Source organism: Stegostoma tigrinum, chromosome 12 (assembly GCF_030684315.1).
Source record: "Stegostoma tigrinum isolate sSteTig4 chromosome 12, sSteTig4.hap1, whole genome shotgun sequence".
Lineage (NCBI taxonomy): Eukaryota > Metazoa > Chordata > Chondrichthyes > Orectolobiformes > Stegostomatidae > Stegostoma > Stegostoma tigrinum.
Genome location: NC_081365.1, coordinates 70,209,528 through 70,231,242, shown reverse-complemented (window position 1 = coordinate 70,231,242; position 21,715 = coordinate 70,209,528). Strand labels below are relative to the sequence as shown.

Below are 21,715 nucleotides of genomic sequence, written 5' to 3'. Positions count from 1 at the left end.
TCCTTCAGAACGGAGAGAATTAAGGAGAGATTTAATAGAGATCCTTGCAAGTTGGAAGATTTGAGGAGAATGAAGACAATGGAATTATTTTTTCTCCCAAAAGGGAGAATTTTAAGATAAATGCCAAAAGAACAAAAAGGGGAACGAGTTTTTTTTTTCCCACCATGTCAAGTGGCTGTAATTTTGGAATGCATTGCCTGGAAGGTAGCGGGAGCAATTATTTGTGATTTTCAGAAGGGAATTGGATTAATCCTTGGAAGGGAAGAATTTGAAAGACTGTGGGAAACAGGAGGGTGATGTCCAAGGGATTAAGTCCTTGCAGTGTTGATGCAAAATTCACCAAGGGGCAGAAAGTTGAGAATAGTGGTGAAAATTGTTTTTCAAAGATATAAGAATGATATGTTTAGTATTGAAATCGGTGGTCTTTTTTGATAATTCTGATGACTTGCACTGGGTATAATTCCAAGTTTTCAAATAATACAGAACTTAGAATGTAATAAAGAGTGAGGAGGATAATAACAAAGTTCTGCACAGTATAGATTGATGGTTGAAATGACCGTACAAATGTCTGATGAAGTTACACAGTTGAGCTGATGTGGTTTAGTGGGAGGAAGGAATGCGGTCAAACAAAATAGTACAATTTGAAATAGTGAGAGAGAGCGAGACCTAGGAGTATGCGCATAAATATTTGAATGTGACAGGAAAAGATTGAGAAGGCTGTTGCTTTTAAAAAAAAAACTTTTGTGGGTTTGTTGGGAGTGTACACAAGAGGCCCAGAGAACAGGAAAAGCCTGGGCAAGTAAGGAAATCCAGGCTTTTGGAAAATGCAGAAGAGAGTTATTATATCAGCACCCGAAGAGGCTTTATCTGCAGGATTTGTTCTTCTTTTGAGCAAAGCTTCTCAAAAGACGCTTTAATAGAGGTGCTCAAATTGTTTTAAATGAAAAAGAACTGTTTGCTGCGGTAGCAGGGTTAGTAATCAGGGATGCAGATTGAAGATAAATGCCTAACGAACCAGTGGAGAGATGAGTTGATAGATTTTTACACAGTGCATTGTTGCAGTCCGCCTGAAAGGGCGCTGAAAGCAGATCGATAACAAAATTGAATATGTACTTTGAGGGGGGGAAAAAACACCTGGAAGGGGCAGGTGAGTGCAGCTATCAAAGAAATTGGCAGCGGTGCAGTGAATTGAATGACTACGCTCCTGTGTTGGAATCTCTGGACTGTGTGCCTCTGGAGATGGGCTTACTGAGATTCCCAGTTTACCACTGAGGAGGTTAGAGTTCTTTGTTTTCAACTTATTTTAGGATTATATACATTCTGAGAATGAATGAATGAACATGAATAAGTTTGCTAAACTTTAAAGGCAGCTGTTTATGTAGCAGCTCAAGCTCACACGAACACATCTCTAAATTCAGTGCTCCAGCGCGAGTCACTTCTTCCACGCTGGTTGGCCAATTAATATATTGTAAGGTGCTGTTCATTAAGGGAGTCTCTCTCTATTACATCGTCATACTGATGTGAAACAATCTTAAGAAATATGTTTTATATGCAAAAAAAATTTGTATACAATATAGGTGTTATCATGTGTCTTTTTATTCCTAATCCAATCATATTGGATACACTCGTAGTCTTAAATCTTGAGCAATGTAAGATGCTGTCCAGTTTGCCAGCTGAATTGTGATCCCAGTTGAACTTAGGTTTTTGTGAATTACTGTTGTAGACCTGGCTTCCTTTATTGATCATTAACACATTGTTGAACAATTTTTCTTTGTTTCATTTGTCTGCAATAATATTCTATATTTTGGTTTATTTTTCTGTATTTTAAGATGGTGTCGGAGACTGGCACCATTACACAATGCTTTTGACTGTATTTTGTCATACAACACATGGGACAATACATAAATATCCTCAAACGTTTTTCAATAAAGCACATGTGTAATGTGTGCATGTTTTAAGTAGGAGTTCGATGCTTTGTCTTCAGCACCTTTCCCCCACATTCCCAGTTCTTTCCTCCCAAACTCCCTTTCCATATTGGCCCTTCACTGGCATCATTTCAACACAAACTTTGGATAAGTGAAGTTGTCCACAAGGAAAAGTGAACTTGTGCATAGCCCCACTAGTGGTGCCATAAGAAACAATCCCTAATGTTGGTCATATTAACTGTTTCTTGTTAGTGAGGTGCGACAGATGCGATTGCTTATATTATTTTGCCACCCCCAATCTTAGCTTGAAACCTGCCAACCTCTGCGTTGACAGAAACTCTGAAATTAGGATCAAGTAAAAGCATTTATAAAGAAGGGTATTGCTCACTGAGTGGCTTAAGTTTACATATTTAATGAAGGTGTGCCTTTTTTTAAAATTGACTGACTGCTTTTTGACATTATGAACAAGGCATGAAATCCACATTGTTACATGGACAGCATCACACCACTGACTAAACACTTACCCATCCACTGGAACAGTTGGCATGATTTGCCTGTCAGTCTTGATGGATTATATTTAATTCCTATAATCCGAATTTAAATGCCTGGTTACTGTTAGTTATTGAGATCTGGCTGCATTTATTGGAAGTGACTTGCTTTGTTATTAGGTTTCCAGATTGAAAAGGGAGTTGGCACAGATGAAAGAGGAGTTGCAGTACAAGGAAAAAGGTGTAGAGACACTACAAGAGTAAGTGTGATATCCGTATGTTTAAAAAAAGTTTTAATGGACTTTTTTTATCATTCCCAAATTGAGTATTTTTAAATTGTGTATTTTTTACCTATTTGGTATTTATTCACCTATGCAAGATCATGATATTGTCTGTATGCAAGTGACCAGAGCAATGTGAGGAAGAAGTGTTCAGTGTTTTCAGTTCTTTGCATATTTACGTACAAGTTGCTTATACGTATCAGATCTTCAAGCATAAATTGTTTAACCTCTATGTCAATGTACTTTCTCTTTCAAATTTGCAATGTGATCTGCTTTGTAAGTTGTCAACACTTGGGGAAAATATCTCGTATTGCAATACTGGATGTGCTGGTATTCAATCAATAACTTCAAGGCAAGGCATTAGTGACCATATTGATGATGTGCAGAAGTGATTTGACACATACTTGCTGGAAAACGTGTGTAAGAGTGAAACATGATTGTCAGGAAACAAAACTGAATATTGTTGTAAATTTTAATTTCCTCCTCGCTTTCTGATGAGGTTTGATTTAAGATGCTGTTGTCTTTTCTTTTGCATGTTGATTTCCCATTTCAGTTACTGTACAAATGCCTCATAGGTTTGTGAACCAGGATTTTTCTCCAAAAAAGTGCTTTTCAAAATGTTTACGATCAGTCCTGACGCTTTTTATTTCAGCATAAGGAAAGTAGTAGATGGTTCATTTCGATAGTCCATGTTTTGGAAAACTTACTTTCTTATGAAAAAGAGGTGTGTGGACTCCGGAACACATTTCCATAACTGGGACTGGAAGCTGGATAGTGGCACCCTGCTCGTGGGAGTGAAACCTGATGGAATTTGCTGTCTAAGTGGATTTGTTCTTAATGATCTTTGAGTGGGACAGGCCAAGCACTTAACCTGCTCATCAGTGTTTAAATCTGAGAAAGGATTATTCCACAGGTATTGCATTCTTTGTTTATGTAAATTAAAGTCTGGTTTACTTTGGGTTGTATGAGGGACACCAAAGAAAAGACATCTCAAATTCCGACGATGCGATCGAACCTTGCACAGTTTGTGTAGAGGGTGTTGAATTTATTACACTTTTTGCTTCCATTTTACCCTTTAAAAGCAATACGAGTGTGATGTGTATCTGTTTTGCTCTCCCCGTATGTAAACCCCTTGACCCTCAACCCACCGTGTCTGGTCTGCAGGGCTCTCCATTGTCAAATCTGGTGTGTTGCTGGGTGACATTCCCTGTACTTAACTCAATAATTGGTCTTAACAATGAATCTCAGATCAGCATTCTTTACCACATTTAGTTACATGTTTTTATTTCCTTAAAATTCCTCAAATTCTATAACTTCTGTAGGAAGGACTGTAAAACGATTATGATATCCCACAAAACTACAGAAAGGAAATGGCTGTGAAATTTCTACACTAAGTGGGGTGTGCATTAACCATTTGACTTTGATTATTATTGCCACATGTACCTAGGTACAGTGAAAAGTTTCATTTTGCCTGCAGTACAGAGATCATATCATACAAAGTGAATGACCATTAATAGAACATAGCAAGGAATACAATATTATGGCTGGAGAAGGTGTACCTAGAGCGAGATCAACATTTAAATTTAAAATTAATGGAACTGTAATTATGAACGGTAATAAATATCCAACAACAGAGTAGGGTATAGCTTTTTGTTGAGAGAGCAGAGAGCTTTCTTCATATCATGTCAGGTTCGAACAAGAGTTTGCTGTTTCAGTAAGTGGGTGTCCTATTGGTAAGGAACCGATTGGAAAGCAGGGACTACAGGATAATTTAGGCTCAGTGGAAGAACAGAGCAAGACAGCAATAATTTGAGAAGGAAATGCAGCAGTGAGATTAAAGGGACATATGCCAAATTAACTGGAAGAGGCAATTGCCCATTCTGTGGATCAGAAAATAGTCAAACTAGAGAGAAATTCAATAAACAAGCCAATTTGCTGAGTTCTGGGCTTCCACAAACAAATGGACAGATGAGACACAATTTGTTAGTGCTGTTAGTAGAAAAGGAATTCTAAAGATAGATAACAACGCTGCAAAAGAAGTCGCCAAGAGAAGTGTGGGAGAAAAGGAGCAAAAAGCACAGTGTGGGAAAGTTTCTTTTTATTGTATTCGTTGCAAGATCAGAATCAAGGTACGGTTGTTGGAAGACTAACGTATGATGAAGCAATGGTGAAAAAAAATACTCAGCATTCGAGTTCACGAGAAAGGTGTATCTTAAATGGAAGAAGAATCAGTAATATAAAACAAGGGGTGATTGACTGAGAGAATCTATTCAAACTCCTCTTAGCAAATCACCAAGGATTGCCTGTTTACGTCCAGAACAGGGAAGAAGCAGAAAGAGACTATATCTATCTTCTTTAAAACTCAGTGAATGGGAAATGTGTGCCAGAGAACTGGAGGAAGGTAAATGTGATCTTATACAATAAATGAAGACCTGATGAAGGAAAACCTTGGCCGTTAGGATCACTTCACAACGTAAGCTGCCAGTCTGGAATAAGGGGGGGAAAATGTGAAGCATAAAAAGAAACTTGAGTTGACCTTATTTGGAGGAGGTACAGATTTCTATAGGTATCTTAATTGTCTAATCGGCATATAAATATTTGAATATTTAATCAAATGGAGCAGTTGTGGTTTGTATGGATTTTCAAAAATCATTTCTTAAGGGGCCTGTGGCTAAAATGATGACACAGTAAGTCAAGGAAATGTGAATTGCAGAAGGAAGCCATTCAGCCCATCATGTCTACACCAGTTCTTCAAATGAGCATCATTACCTTGGCCCACTCTCCTCCTTTTTTCTCTTTACTCTTGTGCGTTATTTTAATTCAAATACTCATCTGAATGCCTTAAGTGAACTGGTACCACCGCACTTTCAGGGAGTCATTTCACACCCTAACAAATCACTGTGTGAGAATGTTTTTCCTCATCTTTCATTTGCTTCTTTTGCCAATCACTTTAAATCCGGTTACATCTCAGCTCTCTGGTTCTTTTTATCCTTTTAAAAATGGGAACAGTTCCTCCCCATCCACTCTACGCAGCCCCTCAAGATTTTGGAAACCTCAATCAGATCTCCTCTCAGCTACCTTCTTTTCTAAGAGAAAAGTCCCAATTTCTTTACTGTAGCCTCTTAACTGAAGTTTCCTATTTGTGAAACCATCCTCATAAGACCCGTCAGTGCGTTCTCCAATGTATTCATATCTTTCCTATAATGTGGTATATACAGAAGTCCAGCTGAGGGCTGACAAGTATCTTACATAAATGCACAACAACAAGGTGATGCTGAAATGTGCCTCTACTAAATAAGTCAAGGATAGTGTATGCTTTTATGAACTTTTCTCTCCACCTGTTCTGCCACCTTCAGCAATCTGTACACATGTATGTCCAGGTCCCTCTGCTCTTGCACCCCTTTAGAATTGTACCCCATACTTTATACTCTCTTCCAATGTTCTTCTGAACAAAGATTACACTTCTGTGCATTGAACTTCATCTCACACTCCTCCAACTTGTCTATGACTCTTTGAAGTTCTGCACTGTCCTCTTTGTAAATTACAGCTCTTCCAAGTTTTTTGTGTTATTGAAATTGTGCCCTGCAGACCAAGATCTAAGTAATTAATATACGTAAGAAGAAGCAAAGATCCCACTACAAACCCCTGGGGTGCCTTACTACAAACTGCCTCAAGCCGAAAAATATTCATTGACCATTACACTCTGTTTCTGATCACTCAGTCAATTCTGTCTCCACATTGTTATTGTCTCTTTTATAACATGGTTATGATTTATGTGGTGCCCTGTCAAATGCTTTCTGGATGTCCATGTACACAAACAGTCATTCCGTCAAGAAGCCTTTCTCTTGCCTCTTCAACAAACTCCAACCAGTTAGTTAAAATAATTTCCCCTTTGGAAATCCATTCTGAAAACTTCTAAAAAGTTATAATGAATGGTGGACAATGGAGACCTGTTTTTGTGTTACTTTGCTATTCGTGTGAACCTTGCATTTGCAAACATAGAGAACTGTTTTGAAATTTGTTGACAAATTAGGAGTGCGGTGAAATCAGAAGCATTGAAAGACTGGTGGAGAGAATAGCAAGGTGGGCAGATAAATGGGAGACTCTTCATAGTTTTTCCACTCTAAACTGTAAAGTATCTGGAAAATAGCAGTGGAGAATGGTAATGTTCATTAAATTGTATGTGGCTGAACTCTTGATATGTTGACTTGTAGGTCGGACAGAAATAAATTTTAATTCTCAGTTTTGAATATAGAGACATCAATGATAAAACTACCATATTGTGGCCAGACTCGACATTTGTTCGTTCACTTTTTGAATACTGCATTCAGTTCTGGTCTCCCCGCTACTGGAAAGGTGTTGTTAAACTTGAAAGGGTGCAGAAAAGATTTACAAGGAAGTTGCCAGGGTTGAGGTGTTTGAGCTATAGGGAGCGGCTGAATAGACTGGGGCTATTTTCCCTGGAGCATTGGAGACTTCTTTTCTATTCATTTTTGTGGGATGCGGATGTCACTGGCTGGCCAGCATTTCTTGCCCATCCCTAGTTGCCCCTTGAGAAGGTGGTGGTGAGCTGCCGCCTTGTACTGCTGTAGTCCACCTGCTGTGGGTTGACCCACAATGCCACAGGGAGGGACTTTCAGGATTTTGACCCAGCGACAGTGAAGGAATGGCGATTATAGTTCCAAGTCAGAATGGTAAGTAACTTGGAGGGTATCTTGGAGGTGGTGGTGTTCCCATAAATCTGCAGCCCTTGTCGTTCTAAAGGGAAGTGGTCATCGGTTTGGAAGATGCTGTCTGAGGATCTTTGAATTTCTGTAGTGCATCTTGTAGATAGTACACACTGCTGCTGCTGAACGTCAGTGGTGGAGGGAGTAGATGGAGTGCCAATCAAGCAGGCTGCTTTGTCCTGGATGGTGTCAAGCTTCTTGAGTGTTGTTGGGGCTGCACTCATCCAGGCAAGAGGGGAATATTCCATCACACTCCTGACTTGTGCCTTGTAGATGGTGGACACAGTATTCCCAGCTTCTGGCCTGCTCTTGTAGACACTGTGTTAATGTGGTGAGTGCAGCTGAGTTTCCGGTCACTGGTAGCCCCAGGATGTTTGATAGTGGGGTATTCAGTAATGTTAACACTATTGAATGTCAAGGGTTGGTGGTTAGAATGTCTCTTATTGGTGATGGTCATATCCTGGCATTTATGTGGCGTGAATGTCTATTGCCACTTGTCAGCCCAAGCCTGGATATTGTCCAGCTCTTGTTGCATGTGAACATGGACTGCCTCAGTATCTGTGGAGCTGTGAATGGTGCTGAACATTTGTGCAATCATCGGTAAACATCCCCACTTCTGGCCTCATGATGGAGGGAAGGTCATTGAAGCAGCTGATAATGATTGGGTCTAGGACACTGCCCTGGATTCTGCAGAGATGTCCTGGAGCTGAGATGATTGACTTCCCACAACCACGCCCATTTTCTTGTGTGTCAGATATAACTCCAACCACTGGAGCATTTGCCCCCGATACCTATTGATTCCTGTTTTGCTCGGGCTCGTTGATGTCACACTCAGTCGAAATGCGGCCTTGATGCCAAGGGCTGTCACTCTCGCCTCACATCTGAAATTCAGCTCTTTTGTTCATGTTAGAGTGGCCCCACGAAACTGGGGGTCACTGAACAGGTTATTGCTGAGCAGGTGCTGCTTGATAGTACTGCTGATGACCTGTTCCATCACTTTACTGATGATTAGTGTGTAGACTGATGGGCTGTAATTGGCCGGGTCGAATTTGTCCTGCTTTTTTGCGTACAGGACATGCTTGGGCAATTTCCCAAGTTGTCTGGTAGATACTGAGGGGTAGACTGAGACCTTTTGTAGACGTTTATGATGGGCATGGATAGATGAATAACCAAGGTCTTTTTCCCAGGGCTGGGGAGTCCAAAACTAGAGAACATAGGTTTAAGGTGAGAGGGGAAAGATATACAAAGGACCTAGGGGGCACCTTTTCACACAGTGTGGTGTGTGTCTGGAATGAGCTGCCAGAGGGGGTGGAAGTCGGTACAATTACAACATTTAAAAGGCATCTGGATGGGTATATGATAGGAAGGGTTAAGAGAGATATGGGACAAATTCTGGCAAATGAGACTTGATTAATTTAGGATATCTAGTCGGCATGGACAAGTTGGACTAAAGGGTCTGTTTCTGTGTTGTATAACTTTGAGTCTATAAGACGATACTGAATTTAAAGAAACTCATTGGCTCTTATGAATGTAATATTAAGCTCATTGACAGTAATTTATGAAGTGTAACTTTGTGCATCAAACTAATTACAATACTTGTATGAATTGCATGACATCATCACTTTATTTTCCAAAGCATCACTGACACTGAAAAAAATGTAGCTTGCAAAGGCTGATTTTGTTTTATAGTCGGAGACATTTACTAAACCACAGAGGGCCATGTTGTCTCTCACATGGAAAACTGTGTTTTGATTTTCTGTCTGCAGGGCAGATTGAGGATTAGTCCTTGTGTAGATTTTGAAAAAAAATTTACTGCAGATGCTGGAAATCTGAATGCTGGAGCAACTCGGCGGGTCTGGCAGCTTCTGTAGTGAGAAATGGAGTTAATGTCTCGAGTCCAGTATGACTGTTCTTCACCTCTGTTCTGTGTTTGTTTGAGGATTAATTATCCTGTTACATGTGGAAAATGAGAATCAACAATAGACTGGGTCTAGCCATTCACCCTGAGTTGATAATAAGCTACATGCTTTGTAGCATTTGTTACAATTTCTTCAGTGCTGCCTGTCTTGTGTTCTTTTTTTTTCCCCCTCTCTAACTTGCTATCTGGCAAGTGTTCTTGAATGGAACAAGTGATTTTGTGCCAGTAGTTTGCAAAGCTGTCAATATCTGGGAATTTCCACACCCCACGTCTAGATCTGCCATAGACTAATTAATAAAGATTGCCTGTTATGATTAGGCACCACCTCTGTTATTTCTGCATTGCCTACTTTGTTCACCAAGCTTTTGGCTGCTTAACACAATTAGTTCTCTTTTGACTTATTATCAATTTTTATCTGATTCCATTCCTGAGTGTTTTGGCATGTGCAAGGTGCTGTGTGAATGCACTTAATTGTTGTTCCATTTTGGTTTTTAAAATAATTGGCGTAGTGTGTATTTTTCTGGAACATTGACACTTAAGATTTGTTCGAATATTGAGAGTTAAACTTTCCTATCAATGACAGAATTGGCTCCTTTACAATCGCAAATGTATTAGTGATGTACTTGTTGCATCCCAAAAGCAAAGCATTCTGCAGAAAGGTTTGACATGACGAGCTGCGGCTAAATTATTATGTGCTGTTAATTATTGCAGTCTGGCAACCCCCAGCTTATGGCTGGACTGCAGATTGCAAGAATCAGACTCCGCATTTTAAACCAGCGTTGTATGTCTCTTTTTCAGGCACGGCATAGCCCACCTCTAGCGTTTTACTCTGAATCGGAGCATATTCCAGAGTGTGAATACTCAATAATTCTCCTCCCACCTTAGAAAGGGCAAGTTAACATGATGTCAGCTTGTTGCATGTATGCTAACTACAAGTTGGCCATCTGTAAATCTATCTGAACAAGCATTTATTTTGCATCTTCAATGTTGTAAAACATCCCAGGATGTATTAGTGATGTGTATGAGGCAAAATTGACACTAACCCTTGCAAAAAAATGTACGGAAAGATGACCAAAGCCTTGCTGTAAAGAAGTAAGTACAAAGACGAATGTCTTGATTAATAAATATACCATCAACATGTAAAAAAAAATGCTAAATATATCAAAAACAGAAGTTGCTGGAAAAGCTCAGCATGTCTGGCAGCATCTGTGACTGAAATGTTAACTCTGATTTTTTTTTCTTCTTGGCTGACTGCTGCCAGACCTGCTGACCTCTTCCAGCAACTTCTGTTTTTGTTCCTGGGTTACAGCACCCACAGTTCTTCCAGTTTTTACGCTAAATGGTACGATGATTTGAAAAGACAATGTGCACAGGACTGCCTGCTTTTCCAAAAGCTGTTTTGTTGAGTCCCTTCTCATCACTTCCTTCCCTACCGTATTCCCTGACAGTGATTTGTAAGAGCCATTGTACTCTGAGTTCTTGTCGAAAGCACACTGCAGAGACCAAGTTCAGTGGAAATTGTTAATAATGATAGAATACTCCCTGGTGAGATGGCCTCCCCTTCAGGACTGTGGGGAAAAGACCGGGAAGTTGGATTATTTTGTGTAGTTTAAGGAAGGTGAAGGGGAGAAATTTAAGAGTCTACAATTAAGGTTTGAGTGACTGAACACTTTTGGACATTTTCGGCTGCTCAGGGAAAGAGCAAGCAAGGATTTGTAAAGGGCACTTTGTACCTGTCTGATCTGATTTTGAGGTAACTAATGTGATGGACAGGGTCATTTTGTATGGACTTCGAGGAGGCGTTTGATAAAGTCAGTTTTATAAGAGACTGGCTAGATTTGTGTAGTTTGTAGCACTGATGTAGTGCTCCTAAGCCTCCAGGATTGCCTTCAGTCTCTGGGAATTGATGTGATCTTCTGTGCACTAACCTGTTTTTAAAAATTATTGGTACATTTCATATTTTTTATCATTTTCTTTGAACATTTCTCTTTACTGGATACAAAAGTGGCAGGGAAATTTTGTTTGGCTGACAATTGAGAGTCATCCATCTTTGTGCTTTCTGATTCATGTTGGAAGGCAGTATGCACAGGGAATGGGTGGTTTGGCTGACAAACAGCTGTCGTGTGACGAAACCTACAGGAGCAGATTTAGTCACAGTTGGCAACCTTAAACTGAAGTCAAATGCTTGAACGGCTTAGTAATTTGGCTGAGCTGCAGGAGACGGAGGGTGGGGATAATGGGAAGGTAATCTAATTGGCAGAGTGTTACTGGGTGGAGTTCTGCAAGGATCTGTGTTGCAGATATTATCTATACAACCAGCTTAGCAATGTTTTATCCTCTGGAGCAGGTGGGACTTGAACCTGGACCTCCTGGTTCAGAGATGAGGACATTACCACTACACCACAAGGCCACTGGGATTCTGTGTTGGATTCTTAATAATTCACAAGTCATTAGTTACTTAAATAATTGTTTAGGAAGTTGCAAATCCAATGTTGCTGATGACATGAAGATTGGCAGTGTTGTAATTGTATAAAAAGTAAATCACTGCAAAGCTGTTGATAAATAAAACAATGGGCAAAACTATAGCAATTTTTAGTTTCGATGCAAATAAATGTGAGGTCAACTACTTTGAACATAAAATGTGTGGAATAGGGCACTTTGTAAATAGTGGAAAATTAAACACTGTGGGTCCAAAAAGACTTGAGGATTCAGAAAGATAAAACATTAGACTGTTGGGAACAAATGCAGAATATGATCATAAGTACACGTGGAAGGCTGGCCTCGTATCAAGAGAACAAAATATAAGGAAAGTGGTATGATTAGAATCTTGTGGCTCACTTTTCATTGTGTTCCTAAGTTGTTTTAAGCTCTTTTGGAAAGCATGTGCAGGGACAATGGGCCAAATGGCCTCTCCCTGCTTTGTAAGATTTGACAGCTATTTTCTCCTCAATTTATAAAGTTGACTACCTAATTGCCTTTAACAAAGGTTTTTTGAATACAACTATGAGTAATACTGTTCAGTAACCTAACTCCTTTTTTGGTGATGTTTTCATATCTTCCCATTTTTGTTAATCTGCTTCTTGGAAAAGCCCATTTGTTGCTCTATTTGATTTCCTTTCTTTTGAAAGGAGTCAAGAGCTGTCCTACATCACTACTTCCAGATCACTCTTCATCTGTTGCATTGATAAATTTAAGTAGATGATCTCACCGCCTTGTCTGTGAACAAAGGAGAGGTGTTCGACTGTTCACACTCCAGACGATATTGCAAACTCATGTTTTTAATTCCAACCACGCAGAAAGACAACACTTTTTGAAGATGATATGATACAAACTTTATTTCTAATCTTTTTGAATAGAGACTAAGGCATCAACTTGACCAACTTGGGGGTCAACTGCTCATCTATTATTCACATTGGGTAGCAGTTGTATTCCAGTTGGCAAATTGGCTATGGGCATTTTGAATAGATGGTAGTTTCAAGCTACTCTATAGTACCTGTATTAGTGCCTCATGTTAATTAGTGTATGATCCCAAAATCCTATTTGGTTGGTTGGGGACGGGGGGTGGTGGTAGTGGCCCTTCCTCTGGCCAGATGTTCTGGGTTCATGTTTAACTTGCTATAGACATGTATACAGACATATTAATAAAAATTAGACATGCCCTACTGCAGGCACATAAGCTGTTAAATTTACTGGAAGGGCCCTTAAATGGAGAACAAAGAGGTAGAGAAATGTACCATTATAATTAAAGCACCAGTTACTTGCTCAATTACATTAGGATGTCTAATCTTGCAGGATCTCTTAATTTAGAAATTTAAACCATAATCCAGAGGATCAGAAACGATTTTGTAATATCGAATAGAGGTCTCCCATTAGCCCCAACCAACTCCAGTCATTTGCTGTCCATTGATTCTACCTTCTGATTGGCACTCTACGTATGATACAGATATTTAGAAGATAATTGTGATTGTCTCAGAATTAGTATTTTTAACCAACACCAAGGCCCTTGATCTGGCAGTTTCAAAGGGTATTTGGCACTCTGGACATTAAGGAACTACGCAAGGTTTGTAATCCCTAGGAAGGACAGAGAAGATTAGTGACCGTTCATAATTAAACCATAACATGTATTTGTAAAGCTAGAAGCTGTGAAGAGTTTCAAGAAAGACTAAAGAGTGAGGGTTTTCTAGTCCCTGAGCACTCCCATCATTAACAGCCAATACAATGCAGTTACATTTTTTAGATTTGTAGTTAGGTAAATGTTACATGAATAAATACAGGCACAGGTTATCTCATAATCCAGTGACCACTGTGGTCAGGAAGGTATAGCACCTTGATGCTCAAGTTTGAAAAATGTAAACAATAATGTGGCTGATACATTAGCAATTTGCTGAATTGTCCATTGAAGTCAAGGGTTGGGGTGAGGTATTAGCAGATTTTTAAAACCATTCACATTGTCAAAGTACGTCAAAAGTTATGTGACACCCTGGAGTATTGCACAATTGAAACTGATGTGTCAAACCATTGCACATAAATGAGCGCTGAGGCTGGACTCATGTCTTAAGAGCAAAGACAATTCAGCAAGAAAATACCAGTTTACAATGTAGGAAACACTCTGTTGAGGAGAATATTGAGTGGAGCTGTCTATACTCATCCCTCCTGTGCTTGTGTGGCACAGTGGTAGTGTCTCTACCTCTGGACCAGGAGGTCAAATTTCAAGTCTCATCTACACCTAGTGTCTAGCGACACCCTGAACAGGTTGATTGGAGGATGTCTATACAAGTCCCAGTGAGGTGACAAAGGGCTAGTAATAACCATCAAGATTCTACTGGAATGAGCAGGCTCAATGGCCTGAACGGTTTATTTTTGTTCCACCTTAGCCTGTATTTGTATAGTCCTTTATCATAATGCAGATATTTGAGGCACTTAATAGGAGTGTTCTCAACCAACATTTGACCCTGTATTGTGTATAAGAAGTGTTAGGAAGGGTGACCATAATGTTGATCAAAGACCATAGTTTTAAGTAGTGTCATAAAGGAGGGGTGTGTGTTAGAGAGGCCTAGCGAGTTAAGAAAGGAATTCTAGAATTGATGTACTTGGCAGCTTAAAAACATGGCTGTTAATGGTAGACTGATTAGGATAGGGAATGTAGAAGAGACAAGAATGAAGAGTGCGGCGTGCTCGGTGAATTGTAAGGCTGGTACCCGAGGTGCACATATGGAAATCACGGGGCTCCTAGACAGTCAGAGATGTACAACATGAAAACGGAGCCTTCCGTCCAACTTGTCCATGCCGACTAGATATCCTAAATTAATCCCATCCCATTTGCCAGTATTTGGCCTATATCCCGCTAAACCCTTCCTATTTATATCCCCATCCAGATGCCTTTTAAGTGTTGAAATGTACCAGCTTCCACCACTTCCATTGGCAGCTCATTCCATATATGCACCACTCTGTGTGGAAAAGGCGGTGCCCTTCGGTCACTTTTTAAATCTTTCTGCTTTCCTCTTAAACCTATGCCTTGTAGTTTTGGACTCCCCTACTCTAGGGAAAAGAGCTTGGCTATTCACTCTATTCGTGCCCCTGATGATTTTATAAACTTCTAGAAGGTCACCCGTCAGCCTCCGACACTCCCTGTAGCTCAAACTCTCCAACTCTGGCAGCATCCTTTGTAAATCTTTCCTGCACCCATTCAAGTTTCACAACGCTTTTCCTCTAGCGGGGACTTGCCAATAATGGCCACTTTGTTCGGGGAGCACACTGATAATATTTCAGTGCTTGCTCCTGGGGGCATGAGTGTCCACTGTCTGTGCTTGAGAGCAAGTACAATACTGAGACATTGGCTCCTTGAGTGAGTTTTTCGTCAAACGTACGTACGCTGTGTTACAATAGAGCCTGACTTGCTTTTTGTTGCCGATGTGTGTGACTAAAGTGAGATTTCCCGGTCTAATGTTGCACCTTGGTCATTGAGGATTCATTGTGTTGTCACTAAACGCAACCAAAATAGCAACATCAAGCCCAAGCCCAAATCCCTTTCCTGTCCCCGCCCCCAGACCTGAAAGCCTTGGGATACTTTTCAAACAGAACACGATTGTTCTTTGGCAGCTCAACAGACACCAAGAGAATGTATAGTACACGAGGTAGAGTGAACATGTACACAAAACAAAGGCTGGGGGGAGGCAGGGTGATCTTCAGATAACAGTCAAACATCTAAAAGTGTGTGTTGTGTTGGAATAAAGGTTTAATTGTTTTCTGCTGCTGGGCAGGCTGAGTGAAAAGCTGGCCACTTGAACAGTACCTGCTGTTGATGGGATGCTCTGCAGGAAGTGGGCTGTGGTTAGGTGAGGGAACGTTGCCAGCAGCTGATGTAAAAGGCAGCTAAGGCAACAGAACTTGCCATTCTTTCAGGATGTACTGCATATCTTTTGCAGGGAGAATGGTTACAACGAGCGGTGCCGAGTCTCCACAAGATGTGAAGCAAAATAACATTTTCCTTTTCCCAGCTCAGTGTGCTGAGCACACTGAGAACTCGTTGGCGCCAGCCAAGAAAAAAAAAACAAATTACCTTGCATCAGCCTGTGCTGAAATATTCAGTGAGATAGAGATGGCCCTGATATCACCTTGTTTTCTTTTCATTCACTCATGGGATGTGAGCATTACGGACTGGGCCAGCATCTGTTGCCTGTCCCTAGTTGCCCTTGAGAAGGTGTTGGTGAACTGCTGCAGTCCACGTGCTGTAGGTTGGCCCACAATGCCCTAGGGGAGGGAATTCCAGGATTTTGCTCCGGTGAACGTGAAGGAACAGCAATGTATTTCCAAGTCAGGATGGCGACTGGCTGGGATGGGAATTTGCAGGCCATGGTATCTGTTGCCTATGTCCTTCAAGATGGAATTGGTCATGAACAAGGGTTTTAGTTCAGTTTTCAGTAGTTGGTGATTTTGAAGTTGGTAGTGGAAGCTGCTCTATCTGTTTCTCTACTAGAATTTTCTGTAAGATTAGATCAGATTCCCTACAGTGTGGAAACAGGCCCATCGGCCCAACAAGTCCACACCGCCCCTTGGAGCAACCCACCCAGACCCATCCCCCTATAACCCACACCCCCCCGCCCTGAACACTACGGGCAATTTAGCATGGCTGATCCACCTACCCTGTACATCTTTGGACAGTAGGAGGAAACTGGATCGCCCGGAGGAAACCCATGCAGACACTGAGAATGTGCAAGCTCTGCACAGACAGTTACCCGAGGCTCGAATTGAACCTGGGTCCCTGGTGCTGTGAGGCTGCAACGCTAACTACTGAGCACAGTGCTGCCCTCTTGATGTTCTTCTTGGACTGGAGAAACATTGCACGTGAGACAATCTACTTCACTGAATTTGCCTTTGCCAAGGGTGTGTGTATGGGATGTTACTATATTGGGACAGTTGCTGTTCAGTAGTTAAATCTATTTTTCTGTTAAGTTTGCAGTTTTTCTTTGTGATATCTCCTCCCCCTATTCTTTGAAATAGTGCCATGGAAATTTGTACGTCCATGTGAGAGGTCAAACTAGGCACTTGAATTTTATGCTCATTGGGAGCATGGCATCTCCAACATCGGCCTTGATTTAAATGTTGCAGCCGTGGAGTAGAAATTGATCTAGGAATCTTGTGCTACAATGGTGAAAGTGCTGCCAGCTGGATCCCTTTTGATACTCACCTGGAGTATAGCAGCCAATCTGTGAACAGTAGGGTCGCACAAGGAGCCATGAAATAACCATTGTTCTAGTGTTTCTTTTGTTGAGATTCCATTGTTGGTCAGGAGACTGCAGAAAACTCATGCCGTTTTATTGCAGAAAGAGTCCATTCAGCCCATTGGGTCTTCCCCAACCTTCTACCCTGCCTCTATAGCCCAGCATTTCCCATTGGTAATCCACCAGCCTATGCAACCCTGGACACCATGGGCAAATAAGTGTGGCTAATTTACCTAACCTGCACATCTTTAGACTGGGAGGAAACCGGAGCACCCAGGTATGGGGAGAATATGCAGACTCCACACAGGTCAATTGAACCCTGGTCCCTGGCACCATGAGGCAGCAGTGTTAGCTACTGTGCCATCCAGTGTGTTCTTTAAGCAATATTGCAGGATCTTTCACACCAACCCAACAAAACATGATGAATCTTATTTTAATGTCTCGTTCGTAAGGAAGTACCTCTGACATACATACATTCTGTACCGAATTGTCAGCCTGGGATTGAGCCCAGGCCGTTTCATTAGCATTTACTTCAGTAAAGTTTTTTATTTTGTTGTTTAGTCATGTAGACATTTTCTGATCAACCTGTTCAGAGACGTTATTGCACACCTCTGGAGCAGGTGCGACTTGAACTCTGGTCTCCTGGTCCAGAGGTAGGCACACTATCACTGCACCACAAGAGCCCTTATACTTGTGTGCCTGCCTAATCCCTGAGTTTTACACTGAAGTGTCAGTGGTGTCCAACAGCTTGTTGCTGGTGTAAAGTTACAACTGGAAAATAAGCTACACAATACACACAAACGCTGTACGTTTACACTGACTAAAAAGGTTGTGGAGAGCCCAAATACTCGGGAGCATGTGGATGATCTGGGTTTTATGAGTCGTGTTTCTGTTTGACAGTGGACTCTTCAATACTAAACTGTGCATCATATTTTAATCTGAAGATCTGTATTTCTTTCACACATTCTGGAACAGCTTTTGGCTTCGAGGTCAGGATATATGGGTCTTGTAAAAACCTGACTTTAATGGTTCTGAAACCACGCAGTGTTTCTCCTGGTCTTTGAAGGATCTGAGGAGAACGATTAAATTCCCTGGAGTTTCAGCAAAGGCTAAAGTATGTTAAAAATGTCTTCTATGTGATTTGATTTACGATTTTAAGTAGATTTGAAATACAGCCTATGACAGGTTAATCTGAAGGCAGTATTCTCTTTCAGATGATATGTGACTGCAATGAGTGCAATTTAGTACCTTGATAAATCAAGGAGAGAGTCAGTTCTCTGGGGAACAACAATAGCGAATATTAACTCCAATCTGTGGGAGGGTCTTTGTTAAAAGGCATCATGAGTAGAGGAGCTGAACAAATGTCAAACTGGTCTGCAGCATTGCATGGAAGGCACCTTTATATTTTCTACAATGCTTTTTACAAGCCTATCGAGTATCTTGAGGGATTACGGGATTTGGAAGGTTATTTCAGTCTGCGATTGACTCATTGTGTCACTCCAACCTTGTGACTTTCCTGGAAGCTAAGCGGGTGTTGTTGAGTTGGTGGAAGGTTATAAGCAGTGCATCCTCCCCTGCTGATGGTTGAGTTTCCCAAGGAACGCTCAAGACTGATCTCCCACTCCCCCTGCTCGCTTCTGCTTTCCCATCATGTTTTTACAGATTGATCGGTTTTCCTGTTCTCAGATGAGACCTTGAGGATCAAGCATCTGAATGTTTTTGAATAATGCTAACCTTGATTTTGTGTTACATCAGTGGTTTTCCATGTTTTGTGTGTTTGGCTTTCCCTGCAATTGTTGGCATGCTCTGGAGGACCCTTATGGTTATTGACGTCATCTGAAATCCTAGGCTCCAATGTGATGACTTTGAGCATCTGATAGAGAGGCTTGCTATCGTTGCAGAAAGTTAACAACCAACCTAAGGTAGAAAAGTGCAGAAAATTAAAAGGAGTAGGTATGTTTCCCTTCAACAGGCAGAAATCTTGAAACTGGTGAATCCCAGAATCTCTCCATGGAGGCGGCAAGCTACTGGAACAGCTCTAAAGTATGGTGGGGAGTGGCAGGGAGGTAGTTTAACTCCAGGGTGTGGGTACTAATGGGTGCAGATGGGGAGGCTTCAGTTCCTAAAGAATTGGGTATTGAAGAAGGTGTTTGGTATGCTTGCCTTTATTGGCCAGTACATCGAGTATAGGAATTGGGATGTCAACTTGTGGCTGTACAGGACATTGGTTCAGCCACTTTTGGAATACCGCTCTCAGTTCTGGCCTCTCTGCTTTAGGAAAGATGTTGATAAACTTGAAAGGATTCAGAAAAGATTTACCAAGATGTTGCTGGGTTTGGCGGGTTTGAGCTGTAGGGAGAGGTGGAATAGACTGGGGCTATTTTCTCTGGAGCATTGTGGGTTGAGGTGTTGCCCTGCAGAGATCCTTTTAAAATCATGAGGGGCATGGATAGGGTGAACAGCAAGGTCTTTTCTGCAGCTACAGGAGCCCAAGACTAGTGGGTGTAGGTTTAAGGTGAGAGGGAAAAACTTAAAAGGGACCTAAGGAGTAACACTTTCACGCAGAGGGTGGTGCATGTGTGGAATGAGCTGCCAGAGGAAGTGGTGGGGGCTGGTACAATTGCAACATTTAAAGGGCATCTGGTTGGGTATATGAATAGAAAGTTGTTAGAGGGATATGGGCCATGTCAAGCACAAAGCAATACTGTGTTTGAGTGTTATTTATTTCAGTTTTTCCTCTAGTCAGGACAGACAATCGTGACCTCCTCCATCTTGGAGGCAAATGTGTGATTTTAATGGAATTGCATTCTTTTGAGGAACTGGATTGTTTTAGGACGTTCAGAATTTGATCAGTCCTCTTTTATATAAACCCATGCTAAACTGTTTCTTTGAAAATTGAGTCTTCTTTGTCTCTGTGCCATGGCCTGTATTTCAGTTTGTCCTAGCTGGTTTTGATATGTTGATCCCAAACACTGAATTTACTAAATGCATCGCCACACTGTGAGACAACAAGAGTTCTTTTTCTTTTTGTTCCCAGTGCCTTTGATATCGTTAAACCGTCCAATGGAAAAGTAACATTGCAACAATCCTCTTTAGCACTGACTGTCAGCAAACCGGTTAATTTAGTGGTTGCAACGGTTTTTCTCCAGAGTGGCTCAAACCCCAATTGGGGATTTTTATTACTGAAATTTGCAAATTGTTCCCATAAGCCTTTTTTTAAACAAAATGCTAATGCAGAAAGGGGAGAAAAGTAAAAACCATTGTTGAAATATTTCGTTCCTTCCTTTTGATTCAGGATTGACCGTAAAATGTCTGACAGTCAAACCAACTATAAACTGGATGAAGCACAGGAAATTATGAATGAGCTGAGAATGATCAAAAAGTCAATTACTTTAGGAGAAAAAGAGAAACAGGACCTTATACAGGTAAGACATTTACTTTCTCCCTCATTACATCGCAAAATTAGCAGACTAACCCAAGTTCATTGACTAATCATCCATAGAACAGAAAATTCAAATCTAAATATGAAAACCGGAGAACCTTCATTCAATTTTTACAAAAATACTGAAAATATACGGCTGAAATTTGTAAAAGTGAGCCTGAAACAGTTGGATTATCATTTTAAAAACCAACTGCTTCATTGAAGTTCTTTTTAAGTAAATGAACTTCTTTAAGTCTGTACCTGCCCTTTCCTGGTCTGAGATTGTGTGCAACTTCAGTCCCAGCCAAATTGGTTGACTTTTAACTGGCCTTTAAAGGGTTTTTCCAAACCAGTCAATTGTATAAAACCAGGAATGACTGCATCAGCACATTCACAGAATAATTGGGGATGGTAATAAATGCTGGTTTGAATAGCACCATCCGATCTTGAGAATGAATGAATGAATATTTCTTTCTAACAGCACCCTTAATCTGTCACTCATTGGTTTAGTATCTTGAATGAGAGTAACAGGACTTTAAACAGTAGGCGATGAGCTTTTAGAAGTAATTAGCTTGCCCACAACACGTGTTGCAGTTTGTTTTTAAGTAAGAATTTGAGAATTAAGATGACAATGATTTGTATTCTTGTCAGCATGACTCCCCTTTCAGCATCGAGTTTCCATCACTGGAAATTTCTTTGTTCAACATTCCATGCCAATTGTGTAAAGCAGGAGCCTACAACTGAACAAGAGAATTTTCTGTAGTGTGCTGTGTTAGTGACTTTATTGCTGATCAAAAGAACGTTCATATCATCTTTAATTCATCCCATTCCTCTGTTGTTTATTGAAAACTGCTAGACTCCATATGCTGTCCTTCAGGGAGGAGAGAACTGTATGTGCTGTGCTCTTTTATGACCGTGAAAGTTAGTTGGTACCCGTTGAGCAGATTGGATAATCTTGGTTCCATTTGTCTTTGTTCCACGCCCTGAATGTGTCACTTAACCCCATGAGCACTTCAAAATAACCCCCTTAATTTCCCTTTCATATCTCCAGCTTCTTTTGGAGGCTTTAAAAATTACGTCCATTTGAAATTGTTGCCTGTGAAAAATGCTGTTTTGTCATCAGGAGATTGACATTCCCATGGATGTGTCACTTGAAGTGCGAGAAAAATCCTCAAACTTAGTTCTCCCATTTTTGAGGAATCTCCTTGCATTTGCTGGTCGCACAATTGGTTCT

At 40.8% G+C, this 21,715-nt stretch overlaps 1 protein-coding gene across 1 annotated transcript in view; it reads left to right on the top strand.

The window, feature by feature from the left end:
- Window positions 1-21,715, top strand: part of wwc3 (WWC family member 3) — a 164,273-nt gene that overhangs the window by 100,278 nt on the left and 42,280 nt on the right. The window contains exons 5-6 of the mRNA XM_048541017.2: window positions 2,594-2,673; window positions 20,356-20,485. Coding sequence (XP_048396974.1) covers window positions 2,594-2,673; window positions 20,356-20,485 — 210 coding nt within the window. The remainder of the gene's footprint in view (window positions 1-2,593; window positions 2,674-20,355; window positions 20,486-21,715) is intronic.